The sequence below is a fragment of the Lytechinus pictus genome, chromosome 7, assembly GCF_037042905.1.
Source record: "Lytechinus pictus isolate F3 Inbred chromosome 7, Lp3.0, whole genome shotgun sequence".
Classification (NCBI taxonomy): domain Eukaryota; kingdom Metazoa; phylum Echinodermata; class Echinoidea; order Temnopleuroida; family Toxopneustidae; genus Lytechinus; species Lytechinus pictus.
In genome coordinates, this window is record NC_087251.1 from 34,380,140 (window position 1) to 34,399,565 (window position 19,426).

General features: G+C 36.4%; 1 protein-coding gene across 1 annotated transcript; it reads left to right on the forward strand.

Annotated features, from left to right (window-relative positions):
• On the forward strand, positions 1 to 19,385 carry LOC129264508 (poly(A) polymerase beta-like). Its single transcript, XM_054902391.2, has 18 exons — positions 1 to 754; positions 2,788 to 2,937; positions 3,714 to 3,862; positions 5,773 to 5,882; positions 6,658 to 6,711; positions 7,106 to 7,217; positions 8,578 to 8,667; positions 9,110 to 9,248; positions 10,111 to 10,186; positions 10,778 to 10,898; positions 11,402 to 11,486; positions 11,898 to 11,951; positions 12,709 to 12,840; positions 14,006 to 14,182; positions 14,846 to 15,272; positions 17,212 to 17,595; positions 18,257 to 18,316; positions 18,815 to 19,385. The coding sequence occupies exons 1-18, from the start codon at positions 738 to 740 to the stop codon at positions 18,911 to 18,913; spliced, it is 2,436 nt and encodes an 811-aa protein (XP_054758366.2). The 5' UTR covers positions 1 to 737; the 3' UTR covers positions 18,914 to 19,385.
• The last annotated feature ends 41 nt before the right edge of the window (positions 19,386 to 19,426 follow it).

Sequence of the window (19,426 nt, forward strand, 5' to 3'; positions counted from 1 at the left end):
TCCTTGAAATTCATGTGACTGAAGTAGCGGATTAATATATTTCCTACTACTTGTAATTTTGGCAATTCAGAGGAATAAAGTGCGTTATTGATCGTGAATGAATAGTGTTCATGTAAGTTATGATCATGACTTCAAGTAACAAAAATTCCTATAATTTTTTATATTTCAAATAAAAAAAAGTATATGAAAACTCCGATTACTTCATGCTCGAAATCCCTCTTCCAAAACTAAATGGCACAAGGCTACCGTATCATTATGTTGATCTTCAAAATAATCGATATTTTCAGTTAGATTCGCTCAATGACATAAATTTCCATTGTCTCTGCGTAATTGAGTCCCGAACTCAGTGGTTTTGGAAAGTTCAAACGCTTCATATTTATTCATTTTATTGGGTATCATCCCAGTTGTATTCTCATTAAATAAATCCGATGTTCATTTAACCGACTAAACGTCTTGAGATAAACTTCAAGTTAAAATGTTAGAGTGATGTAGTTGCCAAAAAGTGGTTCAGCTGTCGATACTCCGCAAAGCGAAGGCGGCCAAACCCAGGAACATCGTTTACCGCCACGGCACGGCACCGGTACAACAGCGGCCGCTAGCTAAAAAGTAAGACTGGCTGCAGTTGGCCTGGCCTGGAACTAGCGGCCAGACTTTTTATTAGTCTCTTTCCGCCTAACGTTAGTTGTAGTTTCTACATCTACTTTTGAGCCAGTGGTTTGTTACAAGATCAGCGAAAAATGTCAACAGCAGCGAGGTAAGTTAACGTCGTCGTCGACGAACTTGTCAAGACTGGCAGGCCGTCTCTGATTGACTCTCTGACTGAGCTCTGAGTCAGAGTCAGACTGAGTCTGACGAATGCGATGAGATCATGAGTCAGTCAGAGTCGACTTGCCAGTGAGTGAGTGAGACTCTGACTGAGAGACATGAACATGATGACAGAGGGAGAGAGATCATACATCATCATACATGTAATGTAGACAGCTGGCAGTCGTCTGTTTCGAGGAGTGTTTTAACATTTTCAAATTCAATTTTTTTTAATTTCTCCTCGTTCACAGACAGCTCGCTATCGTGCAGCAACCATTAGGGGGTTAACTATGCAAAATCCCCCCGACGGGGCTCATCGATTTTTGTCTTTATTTCATGAAAATATATAAAAAGAACTGTACCAAAATAAAGATTATTCCATTTTGGCCTGAAATGCACCAAAACGGGTAAAACTAAAAATAAGCTTAAAAGGGGAAAAAACAGTGACTTACTTTGGCTGTCGGGCAACTTTACTTCCCTGTTTTATCCGAACTTAATACATAAACATCAATGGCCATTGAGTCCCCTGTACAGATCGAGCTAGAACTTCGGTCTCTGTAGTTATTTGGTGAGTGGAGCCAACAGAGTTCAGCGGAACAACCAACATAACAAAGACCAAAGCTTTTGGTCTAGAGAGATCATAGCCAGGAGGCTTCTCGAGAGTAAAAATAATTTACTAATGTATGCTTGCTCTCCACGAAGCCAGGAATTCCTTCCCATTCATCTGCGTGTACCGCCAAAAAACCTGAAACTTTCGCCCCAAAGAGATTTCTACTTTCCTTTTAAAAGATCTAGCCCAAAATCATGTAAATGGGATACAACTTCATTTCCGACATTTCTACGCTATCGATTTCATTTTTAAACAAGAATTGATTAAAAAAAAATAAGGAAAATATCATGAAAAAACGGGGGAGACGTGCCCGATCTTTACGCCGCCATCTTGTTTCCTATTGTTCTTCCCCAACGCTACGGATGTGCGCGTCCGTTACGTTGGGGAAGAACAATAATGTTGCGCTAGCAAAGCTAGCGTGGCTGGCTAGCCGGCTTGAGGTGGAAATGAGCCAGTGTCTATGAATGGATATTATCCTGTCATCAATGATAAGATCGTAGTTTGTTGCCGAAATGATTCTGAAACATCCTATACTTTTGAGGATTGATGATGAATGATGCAACAGTTATTTCTGATGATTCCGCATTTTGCATGTGACGCATGAAGAGCTTGTGGAATTTACGTGTGTCGCATGCGACGCGTGTTTTCTACACTGGCGAGAACGTTGAGTAGGACACTCACTAGTAATTGTGGTAGAAGATTACCAAACATTTTTCAAAAATTCAATCATATCAAATACAATGTTTTCTTAAAATTCTCCAGACTTCCACCATTGCGAGATCTTTTTTTTTTTAATGAGATGTTCTTCAGCTTCCTCTTTGGCTTTGCATGTGAAATGTTTAAGTGACTGGGAAACGTGTAAATATTACCAAACGTTTGTTTTCTGTGGGAAAATTTGAAGGGTTGAAAAAAAACACTGATCAACTATTCGTTACCATATATCATTATTTTCAGAAAATTAAGAATGAAAATATGATTTTGGCCCTTTTTCATGATCTTTCTACTCAAATTCTAGTATTCTACTCATAATATAAAACTGCCCAAGATGCGACAGGTTGAGCTGTTTGTCATTTTTTATTACCACTGATGTTAGGCAGCCAGCACTTGACTGGAAAGTCAGATCAGTATCAGACGGCAGAACACTATCATATTAAAGAAAAACATCATTGGTTTCGTATTGAAAATTTAAAGAGATGCGTCAAAGAAGAGTCTACTTGTACTTCCAATACCCATTCCAAACTAGGCCTACATGTACAGGTATTGTTTGAAATTAGAAATTGCTCCTTTTTGGGCAAGCTTTAATGAGATTTTAATAACAAGGAAAAAATCATCTGAATCATTTTGCATTTTCCTTTTGTTTATTTGTCTAACAGTGCAGAGTCTTCAACCAAGAAGACCTATGGAATCACATCAGCTATCAGTATGGTTGGACCACGACCTGAAGATATCAGACAGACAAAGGAGTTAGTAGAAGCTCTGAAGCCTCATGGTGTCTTTGAAAATGAAGAGGAGCTTAACCACAGGTAAAAAAACATGGCTTGGCCCACTGAGCTCCATTGATGATTGCATTTCTTTCTTCTATTCAGCAAATGCTGAATGTCAAAATTATCTTTATAAATGCAAAAAACAATTCTTGTAAAGATTGAAGGGTTAGATGTGAAATGCATGTTTTATGACATTGAAGTTTTAGGGAAAGAAATCCAGGTAGGGCAGGAAGGTTCGGATTTTCTAAATTGAGGTCCTGATTCAGATTGTCTCTCATACATGTAAAATGTTAGGTATGGTACCTCACCCAAATAGGGAAAGGAGATAAGGATTTTCGAAATTGAGGTCCTCATTTTCTCTGATACATTTAAGATGTTGCATGTGGTACATGTACCTCACCCAGTCAGGACAAAGAGATATGAATTTTTGAAATTAAGGTCCTTATATATTTCCTCATACATGTATATGTAGGATGTTACTGTACCTCACCCTACCTTATTTTCAGTGCCATTTTAGGAGTTATATTTAAAGAAAATGTGTACTGTTGTATGGAAAGAGTCAATGCCCTTTTTAGGTTATAAACATTGACAGTGATACATACATGATAATGTTAATACAAAATAATTTTTTTATCTTTTTAACTTTCTTTTTTTGCATTAGAGAATCAAATGGAGCATTTAGGAACATGTACTGTATGTGTAGATTTGTTGGTCACAAGCATATTGTTGGTATAAAATTCTTCAGAAGTTTTACATTTAAATATATTGGAACATTTTTATCATTGCAAGTTATCAATGCTGTAATTTATCATAAGGTTGATAGTACTGGGGAAGCTGGATCAGATTGTTAAAGATTGGATCAGACAAGTGGCAGAGGATAAAAACATTCCACCAAACATAGCAGATACCGTTGGAGGAAAGATCTACACATTTGGGTCTTATCGACTAGGAGTACATACTAAAGGTTAGTTAGCACAGCGACAAATTTGTATGCCTTCATCCATTATGGAGGTGGTTGACAGGTGCATGAATTTTTCAGGTTTGCCTAACCTGCTTTTGTTCTCATGAGTATTATAGACACATTCGACAGACCAACTTCAGACTTTGTCCTAATACGCATATATGGGAGTGGTGATAATCTTAAGTTTTTTAGAGGTAACAAGGTCAAAGGTCAACAATCAAGGCTAGTTGTAGCAGAAACAAATAGAACCAATTATATGACACCTAGATATGTATTTGTCATTTGATTGGTTTATGAATGGATCATGCAGCCCATTTACAGATTTTAAATCCATACGACACTAAACTTCAACACTCGTGTTTGCAGCTTGTATATGTATAAATATACATATATATATATATTTATATATATATAAAGGAAGAGGGCCCTTTGCACAACGTGTATTGCAGCGCGTCATGTTCTACGTATAGGCGTAAATAAATCAAGCATTAACGCTAGACATAGCTTCCAAGTATCTCTTTTATTGCGAGCTTTCGGCCAGTGGGGCCTTCATCAGGCCTATAATGCATTGAAACAAACAAAATAGAACAAGACCATACAAATAAAATCGTAATAACAACAAAGTAAATAATGTGTAACAAAGGGTACAGAACAGAAGGATTACACTAAGATAACAAAAAATAAACAACAGAGGGGGTAATGGCTTAAACGAGATGGTGGAATACAATAGAAACGATTGGGAAACTTAAGTGTGTGGAAAGACAAGGTATTTACCAGCATTGAAATTAACTTTGGTTTCTGTTCATCTGGAGGAGTAGTAAGTCTTGTGTAGGTAATACTGTGAAAAAGGAGGATAATTGTATTCCACCATCTCGTTTAAGCCATTACCCCCTCTGTTGTTATTTTTTGTTATCTTACTGTAACCCTTCTGTTCTGTACTCAACCCCCTCTGTTGTTATTTTTTGTTATCTTAGTGTAATCCTTCTGTTCTGTACCCTTTGTTACACATTATTTACTTTGTTGTTATTACGATTTTATTTGTATGGTCTTGTTCTATTTTGTTTGTTTCAATGCATTATAGGCCTGATGAAGGCCCCACTGGCCGAAAGCTCGCAATAAAAGAGATACTTGGAAGCTACGTCTAGCGTTAATGCTTGATTTATTTACGCCTATATATATGTATATATATAGATATATATATGACAATTGATAGACCGTTTTTCTCAGCTGCATACACTTTTGCATCTCGCCTGTGACATGGCCAGTGCAAATAACAATCGGACGTGCTTTCACACCGCCGTCAAATTTGGTCAGGCCCAGAGCGATCGGTCGCTGTTTGTGTGCATCATGATCTGCGCATATTTTACGCTATGCACATGCACATGAAAAATGATTAATAGGGCATTTTGATTGGTCGCTGAGTACGAGGTGCTTTCACATCAAGCTTGCATCGGTCGCAATTGGTCGCTGAAGTACCTCTCCGACCGTACTCAGCGACCGATGGTTTTTTACCAAAAAAGATCAGTCGCTGAGTACGATGAAATGCTTTCACATCATGATTTCATCGGTCTTGATGTGAAAGCAACATTAGACATTCATTATTTGTATGAATCACAATTAAACTTGCTTTCTGAATAGATCAATATCATTTTTCTTTAAAAAATTACATGTGCAACATACTAAATATCAAGTAATGATGGAGGCATGAATTCCTATTTTGCACTGTCAAGAATCCATAGATTTAGTTTCATATTCATTTGCCCCCTATATCTGGTGATTTACTGACCAACATTGTAAGAATATATTTATCTTGATATGTACGTAATGTGCAAAAAATACAAACTAAGGACATTTCAGAGAATTTTTCATGAAAATAATGGCCAATTATATTCACCTGTCTTTGCATATCATAGGTGCTGATATAGATACTTTATGCGTAGCCCCTCTTCATGTAGAGAGGAACGATTTCTTCAAGTCTTTCTATGACATTGTCAAAGGATTGCCAGAAACCAAGGATTGCAGAGTAAGTCAATGAAACATGTTTTAATTAATTATTTCCATTTTCACAAGTTTTGTTTTTATTGTGATCATGATCTTTCCATTTTAATTTATGTGTTTCATAAAAGCACAAAGAAGAATAAAGATTAATCTGTAGAACCACTAGTGAGATAGCAGGGAAATTGTACTAGTGTTTAAATGATGTTCATATTGACTTTGTAGGAGAAACACTGAGATGAATGCACAGTGTTGAGTACAATTTGGCTGACCAATTTCTCTGGATACGCTTAGGAGTGTCATCACAATAAGGGCATAACTTGTGTGCATGTATCACACTTCAAAAAATATTGGGTGAAATTTTTACCACCACGAGGGTAATTATATGTCCAACCAATTTGGGGCAGTATTTTACCTAATGCAGGAAGCATATAGTAAGGTTAAAAAATAAGCAGCAATTACTTTAGAATGGGCAAAATTTCATCACACTGGATGAGTAAAAATGCCCATAATTACCCCCATGGAGCACTTTTACCCAATATATTTAGAGTGTATGAAATACAGAAATTTCTTGAGTGCATGGGAGCATATTTCATTATGTAATGATAACGAGATTTCATTTTACATAATAATTGACCTTATATATTATTAAAAGGGGTTAAGTTGTATTACTGTAGCTTTCTTACAACTGGCAGGGCAAATCCCAGAGATATCTAAAGCAGGGTTCTTGCTTTGGTGATTTACCTATGTATGTTGGTTGGTGAAATCTTATCATTGGTCTTTCTTTCTTTGTATTTTTTTAGGCTGTTGAGGAAGCATTTGTTCCTGTCATCAAACTAGTCTTTGAAGGCATAGAGGTAAGCAAATTTTGATCATCTTCTTATGTACAGCTTGGATGTTATATCATACATGCGCTCATTGGAAACAGAATGTCAGAGGTTTTTAAACCTCAGAAAAAATCTGTCTCCTATATATTCCAAATTTCATGCAAATCAAGCCCTTCCTTTTTTAATATGACTACAATAAGTCAACTAAGTTATCTTTATTCATATACTATCGTGGAAATTCTTTGATATTAATGGCAAAAACACATGTTCCATTACTAACCTTGATGATGATCATCTCCATTTCCTTCCTTTCTTGTTCTTTAAACATTTTTTTTTTTCCTAACAAATTGATGACTGTGATAAATCATTCAGAGATTTTCTAAATACTTTCATTTACTGTTCATTTTTTTCCTTCACTACATAGATGGATATCTTGTTTGCTCGCCTGGCCCTCCGAGTTGTACCAGAGAACCTAGATCTAACAGATGATACCCTACTCAAGAACTTAGATCCAAAGTGTGTCCGTAGTTTGAATGGTAAGTTTCATGTGTTATTTTTTTGTTTTTGATGATTTTCTAAATTAGTAACTCCATACATACATAACATATCATACATAACAGGTACTTATATAGCGCTTTACCAAAAATATGATCAAGCGCTGATTAAAATTGAGTAGATATCGTTATAGCTGGATCGGTTTACTGTGCAACTAGAATTAACTTTAATATCAGTACCTTAAAATTGTTGTATCACTATTTCATGGAATGTGTTTCTGTTCATTTATTAGAGTATGGCATAAATATCATTTTCTTATTCTTTTTTCTGAGACGGGCATTTGTTGTCCAGGGGAGAGTTAAACAAAGAGTGAAGTGTTACAGAGTGACTTGAAGTCCTTCTGAAATTTAAATGTGCACATGATATTTAAATAATAATAATAATAATATGCAACATTTATATAGCGCTTAATACAAATTTTTCTAAGCGCTGCATACTATTACCCCGGCTTTAGCACGGCTACCCTGATCGGGCGCATCGAGCATTCAAGGAATTTCTTCCTACCGGGTACCCATTTACTACACCTGGGTCGAGAGTGGCAAATGTAGATAAACGCCTTGCCAAAGGACGCTAGTGCTGTGGTGGGATTTAAAGGTCAAGTCCACCCAAGAAAAATGTTGATTTTAATAAATAGAGAAAAATCAAACTAGCATAATGCTGAAAATTTCATCAAAATCGGATGTAAAATAAGAAAGCTATGGAATTTTAAAGTTTCGGTTATTTTTTACAAAACAGTGATGTGCACAACTCAATGACATGCAAATGAGCCAGTCGATGATGTCCATCACTCACTATTTCTTTTGTTTTTTATTGTTTGAATTATACAATTTTTCATTTTTTACAGATTTGACAATAAGGACCAACTATTAAACAATGCTAGTTACACATATTCAGGGAAGAATTAATCATTGTTTCACTTGACAATGAGGAGAAAATTAGAATATTTCATATAATAAAATACAATGAAATAGTGAGTGGATGACGTCATCAGTCTCCTCGTTTGCATATCGACCAGGATGTGAAAAGAACTGTTTTGTGAAATTAAGCGAAACTTTAAAATGTCATAACTTTCTTATTTTACATCCGATTTTGATGAAATTTTCAGTGTTATGCTTGTTGGATTTTTTTCTTTTTATTCAAATCAATTTTTTATTGGGATGGACTTGTCCTTTAACACACAAAGTCCTGTGTCCCCCGAGCAAGTTCCAACCAATGTAGTGATATGCTTTTTTTGCACTGTGTTTACAGGAATTGTCTTATGACTATCAACTTGTTATTATTATTAGGCCTGATAGACTAGGCCCAGGTATACAAGATTTTTTTCTTCATATTTTCCAACAGGTTGTCGTGTTACTGATGAAATTCTGAATGTAGTCCCGAGCAAAGAGAATTTCAGGCTGACGCTGAGAACAATAAAACTATGGGCCAAAAGTAAGTACAGTTTATTTTTTAGTCTACAGCGTGAACATCAATGAAGTTTTTTACTTATGACAACTAAAAGCCATTTGTCAACGATATTATAAACTAAAGTTATTAACTGAATATCAACCAAGATGATGTTACTTTGAAAAGGTCACCTGACATATAAAACCCTTGCTTTTCGAGTTACATGACTTGAAGCCGGTATCCCGGCTATATGCACGTTCATAGTGAAGCCGGTTTTCCGGCTTTATCAGGATACCATGATCAGTGGTTAATCATTCTAGGAATTCCTTCTGGGTAACCAGACCAGTGGCAAATGTAGATAAACACCTTGCTAAAGGATTTGAATCGTAGACCTTGTGGTTAAAAATATGGAGACTTATCCACTGAGCCACAGCTCCATGCATCCTCCATCCAAACATAATTTACTCTGTTCCTAATTCCTTGACAGAGAAAGGTGTGTATTCCAATGCTCTTGGTTTCCTTGGTGGTGTGTCATGGGCTATGTTAGTAGCAAGAACCTGTCAGCTTTACCCTAATGCTGCAGCCTCGACGCTCGTCAACAAGTTTTTCCTTGTCTTCACAAAGTGGTGAGTTTTCCCATCTTCATGGAGCGAAGGATTCTACAGATAGTGTTAAGATATCAATAGGGGGGCGATGTCTTCTATCGTAGAGGATCAAAATGTCGAAACATTTAGGGCTGCTTTACATGAAATTTGGTTGAATCAAGTTGAATATCCTGGTAATGGAAATCAGTTCATTTGAAAAAAAAGTACTTAGAATATCAGCTCTTTGACTTTCTCAAAAATTTTATGCTTCAAATCCTTTTTTTTTTAATTTAGTGAAATACAAATGTTATAGTGATTATTATTTTGCTTGTAACCCTAGTTTCTTAAAACATCTTTAGAACAAATCCTTAAGATTAAACTAATTTCTTCTCTTTCTTTGTATATATATTCCCATTCATTGTCAAGGATTTGTATATAAAAGTAACATATATTACTGTACTAAAATGTAAGTATATTTCATACATTCCATGGATATTACAATTCATCCAGTAATTTTGTACGATATCAGTTTTCAATCTTTTACTGGTAATTGTGAAAATAGCTAATTCAAAACTTTCAATTCTCTATCTGGTTGCAACATTTCACCAACACCGTTGTTTGTTTCATGAACCTTGGAAACCAAGTGACAACGCAGTCTACTGACTCTGGTGCAAAGTCACATGGAAAGACATGCCTGGTGTTCATGTGTCTGATGAAGCCAACAGTGGTTGGTGGGACATTGTGACCACAGGGAATTGTAAGTTTATACTTACAGAAGATTAAAATATTATGAAAGATAAAATATTAACAATGTCTAATATTGTTTATTATTAAGTGTATGATTTTATAGATTATGCTTCTTGTAGAATGATTACTATCTTGGTAATATTTTATTCATGATCAGGGCATGGCCACAGCCTGTGTTACTCAAACCTCCAAACACCTCAACAGATCTCGGCTTTGCAGAATGGGATCCAAGGGTGAGTACATTTCTTCAGGTTTAAATACAAATCAAGTTTTTATGTGCCATATTGATTTGATAACACAATAGTGATTTAGAACACATGTCTTGCTCATGGACATAGCAACACGAGTCAAAGAAGCAATTCACAGAAGTGGAGTCTCCAATCCAAAGGTATCCAATGTAGAGGTAAATGCAAGAACGTATCTGACTTTGCACAGGCCAAATATTTCAGTTTGTAAAGGTGGTCTGTAATTATTCCTTGTTTGTTGTGAAAAAGGCTCATGTATACTATGTTAAATAACGGCAGCATTTCATGAAAAAAAAAAAGATTTTCAGACGATTTTGCTCTGAGCCAATCAGCTGTAAGGGTTTCAGAAGCTTATAACAAATAGTGAAAATCACTATGTGTTTCATGAAATGCCCCCAGTACTTAGCTATCTTAAGGAAAATTAATATTGAGGCTTTTTTAGTGAGACATCTTTCTAAATCATATTTGTTATAATTATATATCTGCCTCACTGAAGTAGCAGTATGTTAGGTTAAAAATTCTTATTTTTTAATTTCACTTTATATTTTCTTGTTTGTATTTTCTATTTTAATTGAGCAGGTGAACGTCAGTGACAGATTTCATTTAATGCCTATCATCACACCAGCCTACCCTCAACAAAATTCCACATACAATGTCTCACAATCTACGAAGACAGTCATAGAGCAAGAACTCCAAGGAGGTTAGTCATCATTTTAACCCTAATCTCGCTGGGCTTTTTGAACTACAATACATGTAAATTTTACCCGTTGATTGTGGAGGCAGATTTCACTATATCATTTACCAATCTTTTTATAGTTACATTTCACAGTCTACATTACAAAAACAGTAAAAAAAACCCCCAAAAACAGCAAGTACTCGAGGAGGTCAGCTATCATTCTATCCTAATTCGGCTGGGCTTATTGAGCTGTGCGTTACCTAAGAAAGGTTCAATTAAAATTACAAATACTTATTTGTCTTTTAAAAAAATAAATTCAGTGCCTAATTTACCAAATTCAATCCATAAGCTAGCATTACTTTCTTTTCACAAGCAAATTAAACTTTTTTTTTTAATGCTTAGGTATTAGCTGGTATTCTGTTCTTCTGTTTTTTAAGGTCTGCAATCACTAAAAATTGCATAAATGTCCATGAATTAATTATTAGTAATCTGTTGTATTGTTGTTTTGACAATCACCTCGTGTATAGGCCTAGCCATCACTCAGGAAATTATGCAAGGCAAAGCAACATGGGAGAAACTCTTTGAACCTTCCAACTTCTTCCAGAAGTACAAGTAAGTAGAGCTCTATATCACTTCTTGACTTTGCTTATTGTAGAGTTTTATGTTCTGTCACCTATAAAGCACATGGAAGGCTGGGTGGGCTGTTCGTCATTAGATATTGTGGTTTGAAAATGTATTGGTGTACAAATATTTCATTATCTTTCACTTCTTCAGTATTCTTCTGGGTACTGAGTTTTATTCAAAATTTATTTTTATTCATGCGCAGCAGTGGCCACTTGATTTGTCAGAAGTAGCAGAGATAAAACCCAATTCCAAAATTCCAGCCTGATTATTGATTTCGTTGAATATTGATGTGTTATGTTTTAGCAGGTTCTATTTGAATATGTTTTTATTAATATTAGAATGTTATTGAATGTTCTTTTATTATTTTGATATTTTAATTCTATTTCCTATTTCACTCAGACACTACATCGTCTTGATAGCCAGTGCAGGAAATGAAGATGATCACCTCAAATGGTAAGTATTGTGTAATTTTATTGTTTCTCACCTGTATTTACTTTTTATTTCTATATGAATATTGAAGAGTTCTAGAATATAAATATATTGTAAAATATACAAGTTGATACATTGCTTTTAGTCCAAACGATTTTGCATGTATGGAGACTTCTTACTTTGCATATTTAAGAAATAAGGACAAATATTGAGGTACTTCTTGTATACCATTATTTGTTTTCTTGAGAATGAAAACACGTAGAAAACATCTAGTCCATAGAAAATTGTATCAGGAAATGAATGTTACTGTCTAGCTCAAAACGCAGTTGACTGTTTCTCTTCTTTTATAGGGACCTCACTTATTAGAAGTTAAACCACATTATATATGAAAAGTCATTGATTACCTAAAAATTTTATTGATATGTTCGAAAACAATTGTGGATCTGTTCATGATTTTTAGAATAATCATGGAAGGTATACTTTCCCATTTTAATTCTCTTTGAAACATACTATTCAAGGCTTGTAAAAATCATCTACTAGAATTTAATGCATTTCTACCAGTCAAGATTCCAGCAAATTATGCCATACTGCATATTGGAGCTACTGCCCAATAACCTGAAACAGAAAATATTTCAAATTTGTATTCTTCTCTTAATAAAAAGATAAAAGGATGGTTTTGACAAACTTAAACAATAATGCATGTATGTTATTCATACAAGAAGATATACTATTAAATCCTATTTTGCATGAATTATATAAATTGTATTTGTTTGATCTGTAGGGTTGGACTGGTGGAGTCTAAGATCAGAGTATTGGTTGGTAACTTAGAGAGGAATCCTCACATCAAACTGGCTCATGTCTATCCCAAGTCTATCTCACCCAGCTCTCCTGCAGAAGGAGCGGAAGAAGAAAAGTAAGTCAATTCTTTAAAAAATATTACTGGGCAAATCAGTCCTGGATCCTATTATCACTTATTTCAGTCTGTATTTTTCTTATTATGAAGGGCTACTGACTCTATTCTTGTGCTGTTATGAAGCTTCCTCCTACTTCTTTCTGTCTTGAGCCTCGTCGTTCAGACCAACCTTACTGCTTTCATTCTTCACCATATCTTTCCATGTAAAATTTGGTCTTCCCTCTCCTCTTGTGCCATCCACTTCCTTATCCTGTGCTCTATACACAGCTTGCTTCCGCGACACATGGCCCAATCCATCTCTAACCACTTCTCTTTATCGATTCCACAACAGTTTCTTCCAAGACAAACCTTTTCATGAGCTCACTCCTGTTCTGTCTATCAGATATTTTAACAGCCCACTTTTTTCCTATCATGACTTTGTTCTTAAGATACATTCTACTGTCTTCACATTTCAAGATTGAGATATTTTACTCTATAGATAGTGTTCTCTTTTGTCCTGTTTATATCATGGTGAAGCTCTGAACTTCACCATTATGGCATAATTATGATGTCATTTCCCTGGGTAGGAATGTCCATCATTGTCATAGCTTCGTCAATATTATGACATGTCTTGTCGATGTGCAGACACTGTCTCAACTTGACGTGTATCTCTTTCTATGCATCCTCATGTGCCCAGATGTAAGACCGTGGAAAATATTTAGCGGCATTTTGCATCGTCTCTGCATACAGAGTCAGTACTTGCAGAGAGACCAAGCAAAGCATAAATAAATTATTATTTTCATTCCCAATTTTTATTCAAACCAGGGCAATAAAGTTTTGTAAATGACCATGTCTGACATGGGTAATAATTCAGTTGTGCTAGTTAGTGAACCCCACCACAAAATGCACTCCTTCATGCTGAGTGTTGAATGTAGACAACACGACAATATTCTGCAAGCCCAAGGAAACAAACTTTATTGAAAGTAATATTTTATCGCCTGACTTCACAATGAAAAATCTAAACATTGCAGAACTTGAACACTTTAAATATGTTCCATTTCCTGGTGGGGTTCACTAACTGAGCACCACTATATATTATATTGGAAAGTTAATTTGGCTAGGTTAAGAGAATAGTCATTTATCACCATATTATACTTGTCTTCTCTTTTTCTCTTCCCCATGTTAGAACTGATGAGCATTCCACCCTATGGTTCATAGGCTTAGAGTTCCAGCCTCTAGGTCCAGCGACCAACGTCAACCTTACCCTGGATATACAGTTCTTTGTTAATACCGTCCATAGGCATTCAGTCACCATCAAGCTACTACAGGAAGGCATGAAGATCGAGGCCAAGCATGTAAAAAGGTGGGTCTTATATCATCTAGTAGTCTTATGACCTCTCTTACACTTATTGACCCTAATTCACAAAGGTGGTTTCAATTGTACCATGGTGCATAAATCCGGGACTAGGCAGATTTTGAGTATATCATTCAGCTTATTTCAACGCTTGCACTAATTATAAATTCCTGCGTGGTAAATTAAACAGTTCTAAATCTTTTACTGGAAAGTCGTGAAAATTGTAAAGTTGAAACTTTCAATTCTCTTTGGTCGCGACGTTTCACCAACCACTGTTGGCTTCACCAAGCGAATGAACATCAGTCACGTCTTTCCAAGTGAATCAGCGTCCTGGATGCAGATTCCTGCATGATGATGTAGGAAATCTGCATTGTAAAAGATTGTGTACCATAGTACAATTAAAACTCTTGAGAATACCGGCAATTCTGGCCATATTCTGTGGAAGCAGCTGATTATGGATAAATGGCTGGGCTTTTCTTACTGTCAAAGAGGGCACATATTTGTGTCCATATAGGTAATGGGCATTTACTTTACTTGTTCAACAAAAGTTATATCAGATTGCCTTTGCTTAACCTTTAGTTCATGGGGTCAATTTGACACCCCCAAACAACTTTATGATTCTTCAGTGATATGGTAACATGCATTTTTTATAATTGCCCTACTCTTATGCAGGAAAAAGCTGAGCGAATATGTACCAGCCAGCATGCTCAAGTCCAAGAAGAAATCCCTGCCATCCACAGATGGAAGCAGTCGAGGCAACACTCCCAAGAACTCTTCCTCGGATGCAGCCTCCCGCCTTACTCCCTCACCCCTCAACAAGACGGGAGACAGTATCAGTGAAGATGAGTTCCTCTACGGACCCAACGTCAGCTCTCCAGCCCTCATTTCTAGCCTTGATGTCAGGGGGAGGGATAGTCCCAGTGCCAGCTCCATAGAGTCGGACTTTGGTGCCGGCAACGCAGGAACGGGGGACGGAGGGACAGAACCGTCTCAGGATACCGTGTTCCAGTCACCCAAGTCTAGTAGAACCAAGCCGTCAACAGACCAAGCCAGTACTGATACTGATGGCGATGGACCAAATACACAACCCTCATCTCAGGTAATAAACTGATGAATTCATCCTCTCTCTCTCTCTCTGTCTGTCTGTCTCACTATATCTCTTTCTTCTCTCTGCCTTTGATAGTTTATTTATGTCAAGGTTAAAGATAAATGCCAGTTGTGGTAACGATCTCAAAATGACTTTTTACAGAATCCAATATAATGACCACCCAAGTGTCTGTTTGTATAAATAAAAAATATGTTCCAAAGGATTCTGGAAGAAATTGTGTAATTGCTGAGAAATGAGCAAAATAATCACGGATTCGGGCACTTCCGTCGGGTCTTTATTCCAGCAATAATAATATACACTGTCCCACGTGTTCCTACCTGTGTTGGCGATCTTCAGTGTGATCGTTTTTGTCTCACCTGCATAGCAGAGTGAGACTATAGGCGCCGCTTTTCCGACTTGGCCATAAGGTTAATCAAGTATTACTGAACATCCTGCCTGAGTTTCATGTCACATGACCAAGGTCAAAGGTCATTTAGGGTCAATGAACTTAGACCATGTTGGGGGAATCAACATCAAAATCTTAACCTAAGGTTAAGTTTTTGAAATGTCATCATAACTTGGAAAATATATGGACCTAGTTCATGAAACTTGGATATAAGGTTAATCAAGTATCACTAAACATCCTGCATGAGTTTCATGTCACATGACCAAGGTCAAAGGTCATTTAGGGTCAATGAACTTTGGCCGAAGTGGGGGTATCTGTTGAATTACCATCATAACTTTAAAAGTTTATGGATCTGATTCATGAAACTTGGACATAATAGTAATCAAGTATTACTGAATATCCTGTGCAAGTTTCATGTCACATGATCAAGGTCAAAGGTCATTTAGGGTCAATGAACTTTGGCCAAATTGGGGGTATTTGTTGAATTACCATCATAACTTTGTAAGTATGTTGGTCTAGTTCATAAAACTAGGACATAAGAGTAATCAAGTATCACTGAACATCCTGTGCGCATTTTAGTTTGACCAAGGGCAAAGGTCAATGAACTTTGGCCATAATGGGGGTATATGTTGAATTACCATCATAACTTTTAAAGTTTATGGATCAGACTCGTGAAACTTGGACATAAGAGTAATCAAGTATCACTGAACATCCTGTGCGAGTTTCAGGTCACATGATCAAGGTCAAAGGTCATGTAAGGTCAATGAACTTTGGCCCCGTTGGGGGTATTTGTTGAATTACCATCATATCTCTGTAAGTGTATTGGTCTAGTTCATAAAACGTGGACATAAGAGTAACCAAGTATCACTGAACATCTTGTGCGAGTTATAGTAGTTTTCAAAGTCAGCACTGCTGCTATATTGAATCGCGTGATGCAGGTGAGACCGTCAGAGGCATTCCACTTGTTCAGCTTAGATTTTATTATTTCACAAAGTTCAGTTTATGTAACTGTACCAGAACTAGATCCACGATGATATAGTAATACTTAACCTTGGTTTTACAGACTTTCTCACGAAATCAGTGTTCTACTGCAACTACTTTCATTTAGCTTTAATATAAGTGAAATCATGATTGCACTGAATTATCTTGTGTATTGAAACTATATCTTCATACGCCTATATTGAAATGATCAGAGAAACATGCATTATCTGTATGTGCTCATGAAGATCCAGTTGGTGTTCATTTCCATAATCCAGTGAATTTGTTAGGTTTGGGGAGGTTTCACAAAAATAAAGTCTGACTGAAAGTCATTTGTAAATGCCAATGCGCACATGAATTTCAATGTACAATTTAATTGATAAATATGCGATAGCACACATCCCCTTATCAAGGTCTGACCAATGGGGTGATGCATTGTATAACAAAAGTAATAGAGAATTAAGTGCCATTTTTAGTCGCACTTAAATTTTTGTGATACATTCCACAATCATTGATGATAATCACTGGTTTGTATTCGTAATCCATTTTCTAATTGCATTATTACAGGAAGAGCAAGCCCCTAGCGGAGACAACGCTCAACTACCGACCATCAAGATCACCGCTCCAGACGAAGAGACACAGGAACCTTGTATAAAAGCATCGGGGGACGATTCACAGACATTCAAACGCCCCTCATCCCCGCCTCCTGTTTCGGAGTCCCCCTCGAAGAAAGTCCGGACTGACAATGGCGTCGCACTCCCAGAAGCACAACAGGGAGATGATGATAGTGAAGCGAAGGAGTGCGGGGTGGAGGAGGAGGATGATACGCAAACATTCAAGAGACCGTCATCCCCCGTCCCGGTCATAGAGTCACCTCCCAAGAAGATGAAGACTGATAATGGGATCAAGGCTGGAGGAGAGCCTGCACCTCTCACTTCAGACTGCAATGAGGTAAGAATGTGCAGCATTTATGTGGTGTCACATGGGGCCAGGAATTGACCAACCACTCTCCACATCCCCTCCCCCCTCCCAATGTTTATTTTAGAAGTGGGGGGAAAAATGATAAAAAGAAAGGTGTAAGAGGGAGACAAAGGAAGAAAGAAGAAAGAAAAATTATAAAAAGAGAAAGAATTCTGTAAGATTCTTATTTTTATGTTAAGGGTAAAAATTAGATGTCATGTTTCTGGCACTGCCCTGATCACAATACATTTTTGTTATTGTTAGAGGGTGTAAGAAGAAGAGGTAGATAGAATAACATACACATTGGAAGAGTGAGATATGCTCAGCACACTTCCTTTCATTTATATTGAAATGGGTTTTTGCCCACAATATTTCGAGATACCTCTTTAAGTTGTCAAAAGTATCAATTAACCAAAACAAAATCTTTAAGTATTTCTTGTTGACTGAAGCAAGTTAATCATCTTCCTTTACTCTAAAGCCAATTTTCCACCCCTACAACATGCTTCTTACATGCCATCTTTGATCAACCCTTCCCCTCTGACCATTTACCAGAGAATCATGACCATTCAAACTAACAACTCACAACTGCTTGGAGAAATGCAGGTCAATGCACAATGATTTACTGAAAAGTGTTTTTCTCTTGTATTTCTAGAATGGAGAAAGTGAAGATAATACAAGTCCTCAAACACTACCTCGCTTAGTCATACGGCAGGTAAGTGAATATTGACAATTTTTACTTCATTCAAAATGATATTTGATTTGGTGGGTTAATGTTTGCATTGAATAATCATGTCTTTTATGTATGCTAAACTCAAATAATTTCTGTCATTCTTCATCTTGACAAAAGTATATTAATATTTTTATATTATGTTCATATCAATAATTTGGTTTATTCTGATCTGAATTTTGTCCTCTCATTTGACAGTATTTGTGTTTGGTATATTCAGCCATGTTTCATTTATCATTATTCTTTCGACAATTGCTCCTCCACTAATTTCACTGATGAAATAGGGTAAGGGTTAGGGTTGTGATGTAATCAAATAAATCTTAAAATAAACAATATATAATTGATCAAACTATGCTCACCATGGGTATACATGTAGTTTGAATGAAGTCAGATAATAACTTTATTGAGTTGAACTCATATGTGGTTGCACACATACTTTCTCTCTTTTTTTCTGCTTCTTTCTTATCTGCTCATTCATTTCAGAGAGTACCCAGCGGAGAGCTTCCTGATATAGCATCCCCCGTCCCAGTCGCCCCCAAAGCACAAAAGAACACGATAAGACTGAACTTGAATGTAAAATGAACAGAGCTTGCAGAATGTGGCTCAGGGTCACGTGGCCTTGATCCTTGAAGCTTCACGAATGATGATGTTATGATGATGTCCCGAATTTCCTCCGGTCACTCCTGGCAGTCAGTGAGGAAATAAGGTAAGACATCTGCACGTCGATCGCTAATTCTCAGAGGAATTCAGATGATGATTTTTTTTTAGAGAGAGGAGAACAAACACACAAAAAAGAATCACCAAAGAATATGCTGGAGATGAATATGATATGCATCCAATGAGGAAGGAGCGCGACTGTACAAAGTGATTTGTACCTACATAGGAATATAGTATTCTTTATAGACCTCATGTAATTTATATTTCTAGGATGAGATAGAAAAGAAACCAATTGATTATTGTTGATCATTTTTTTGTTCGTATTTCAGTTATGTGATGATATCTGTGAAGGAATTTTGATATTGACTTAATAAAAATGGGTATTGTTAACCGGAAAGATGGTACCTGTGGAGTTTGTTCCATTTCCTAAAGGTGTGT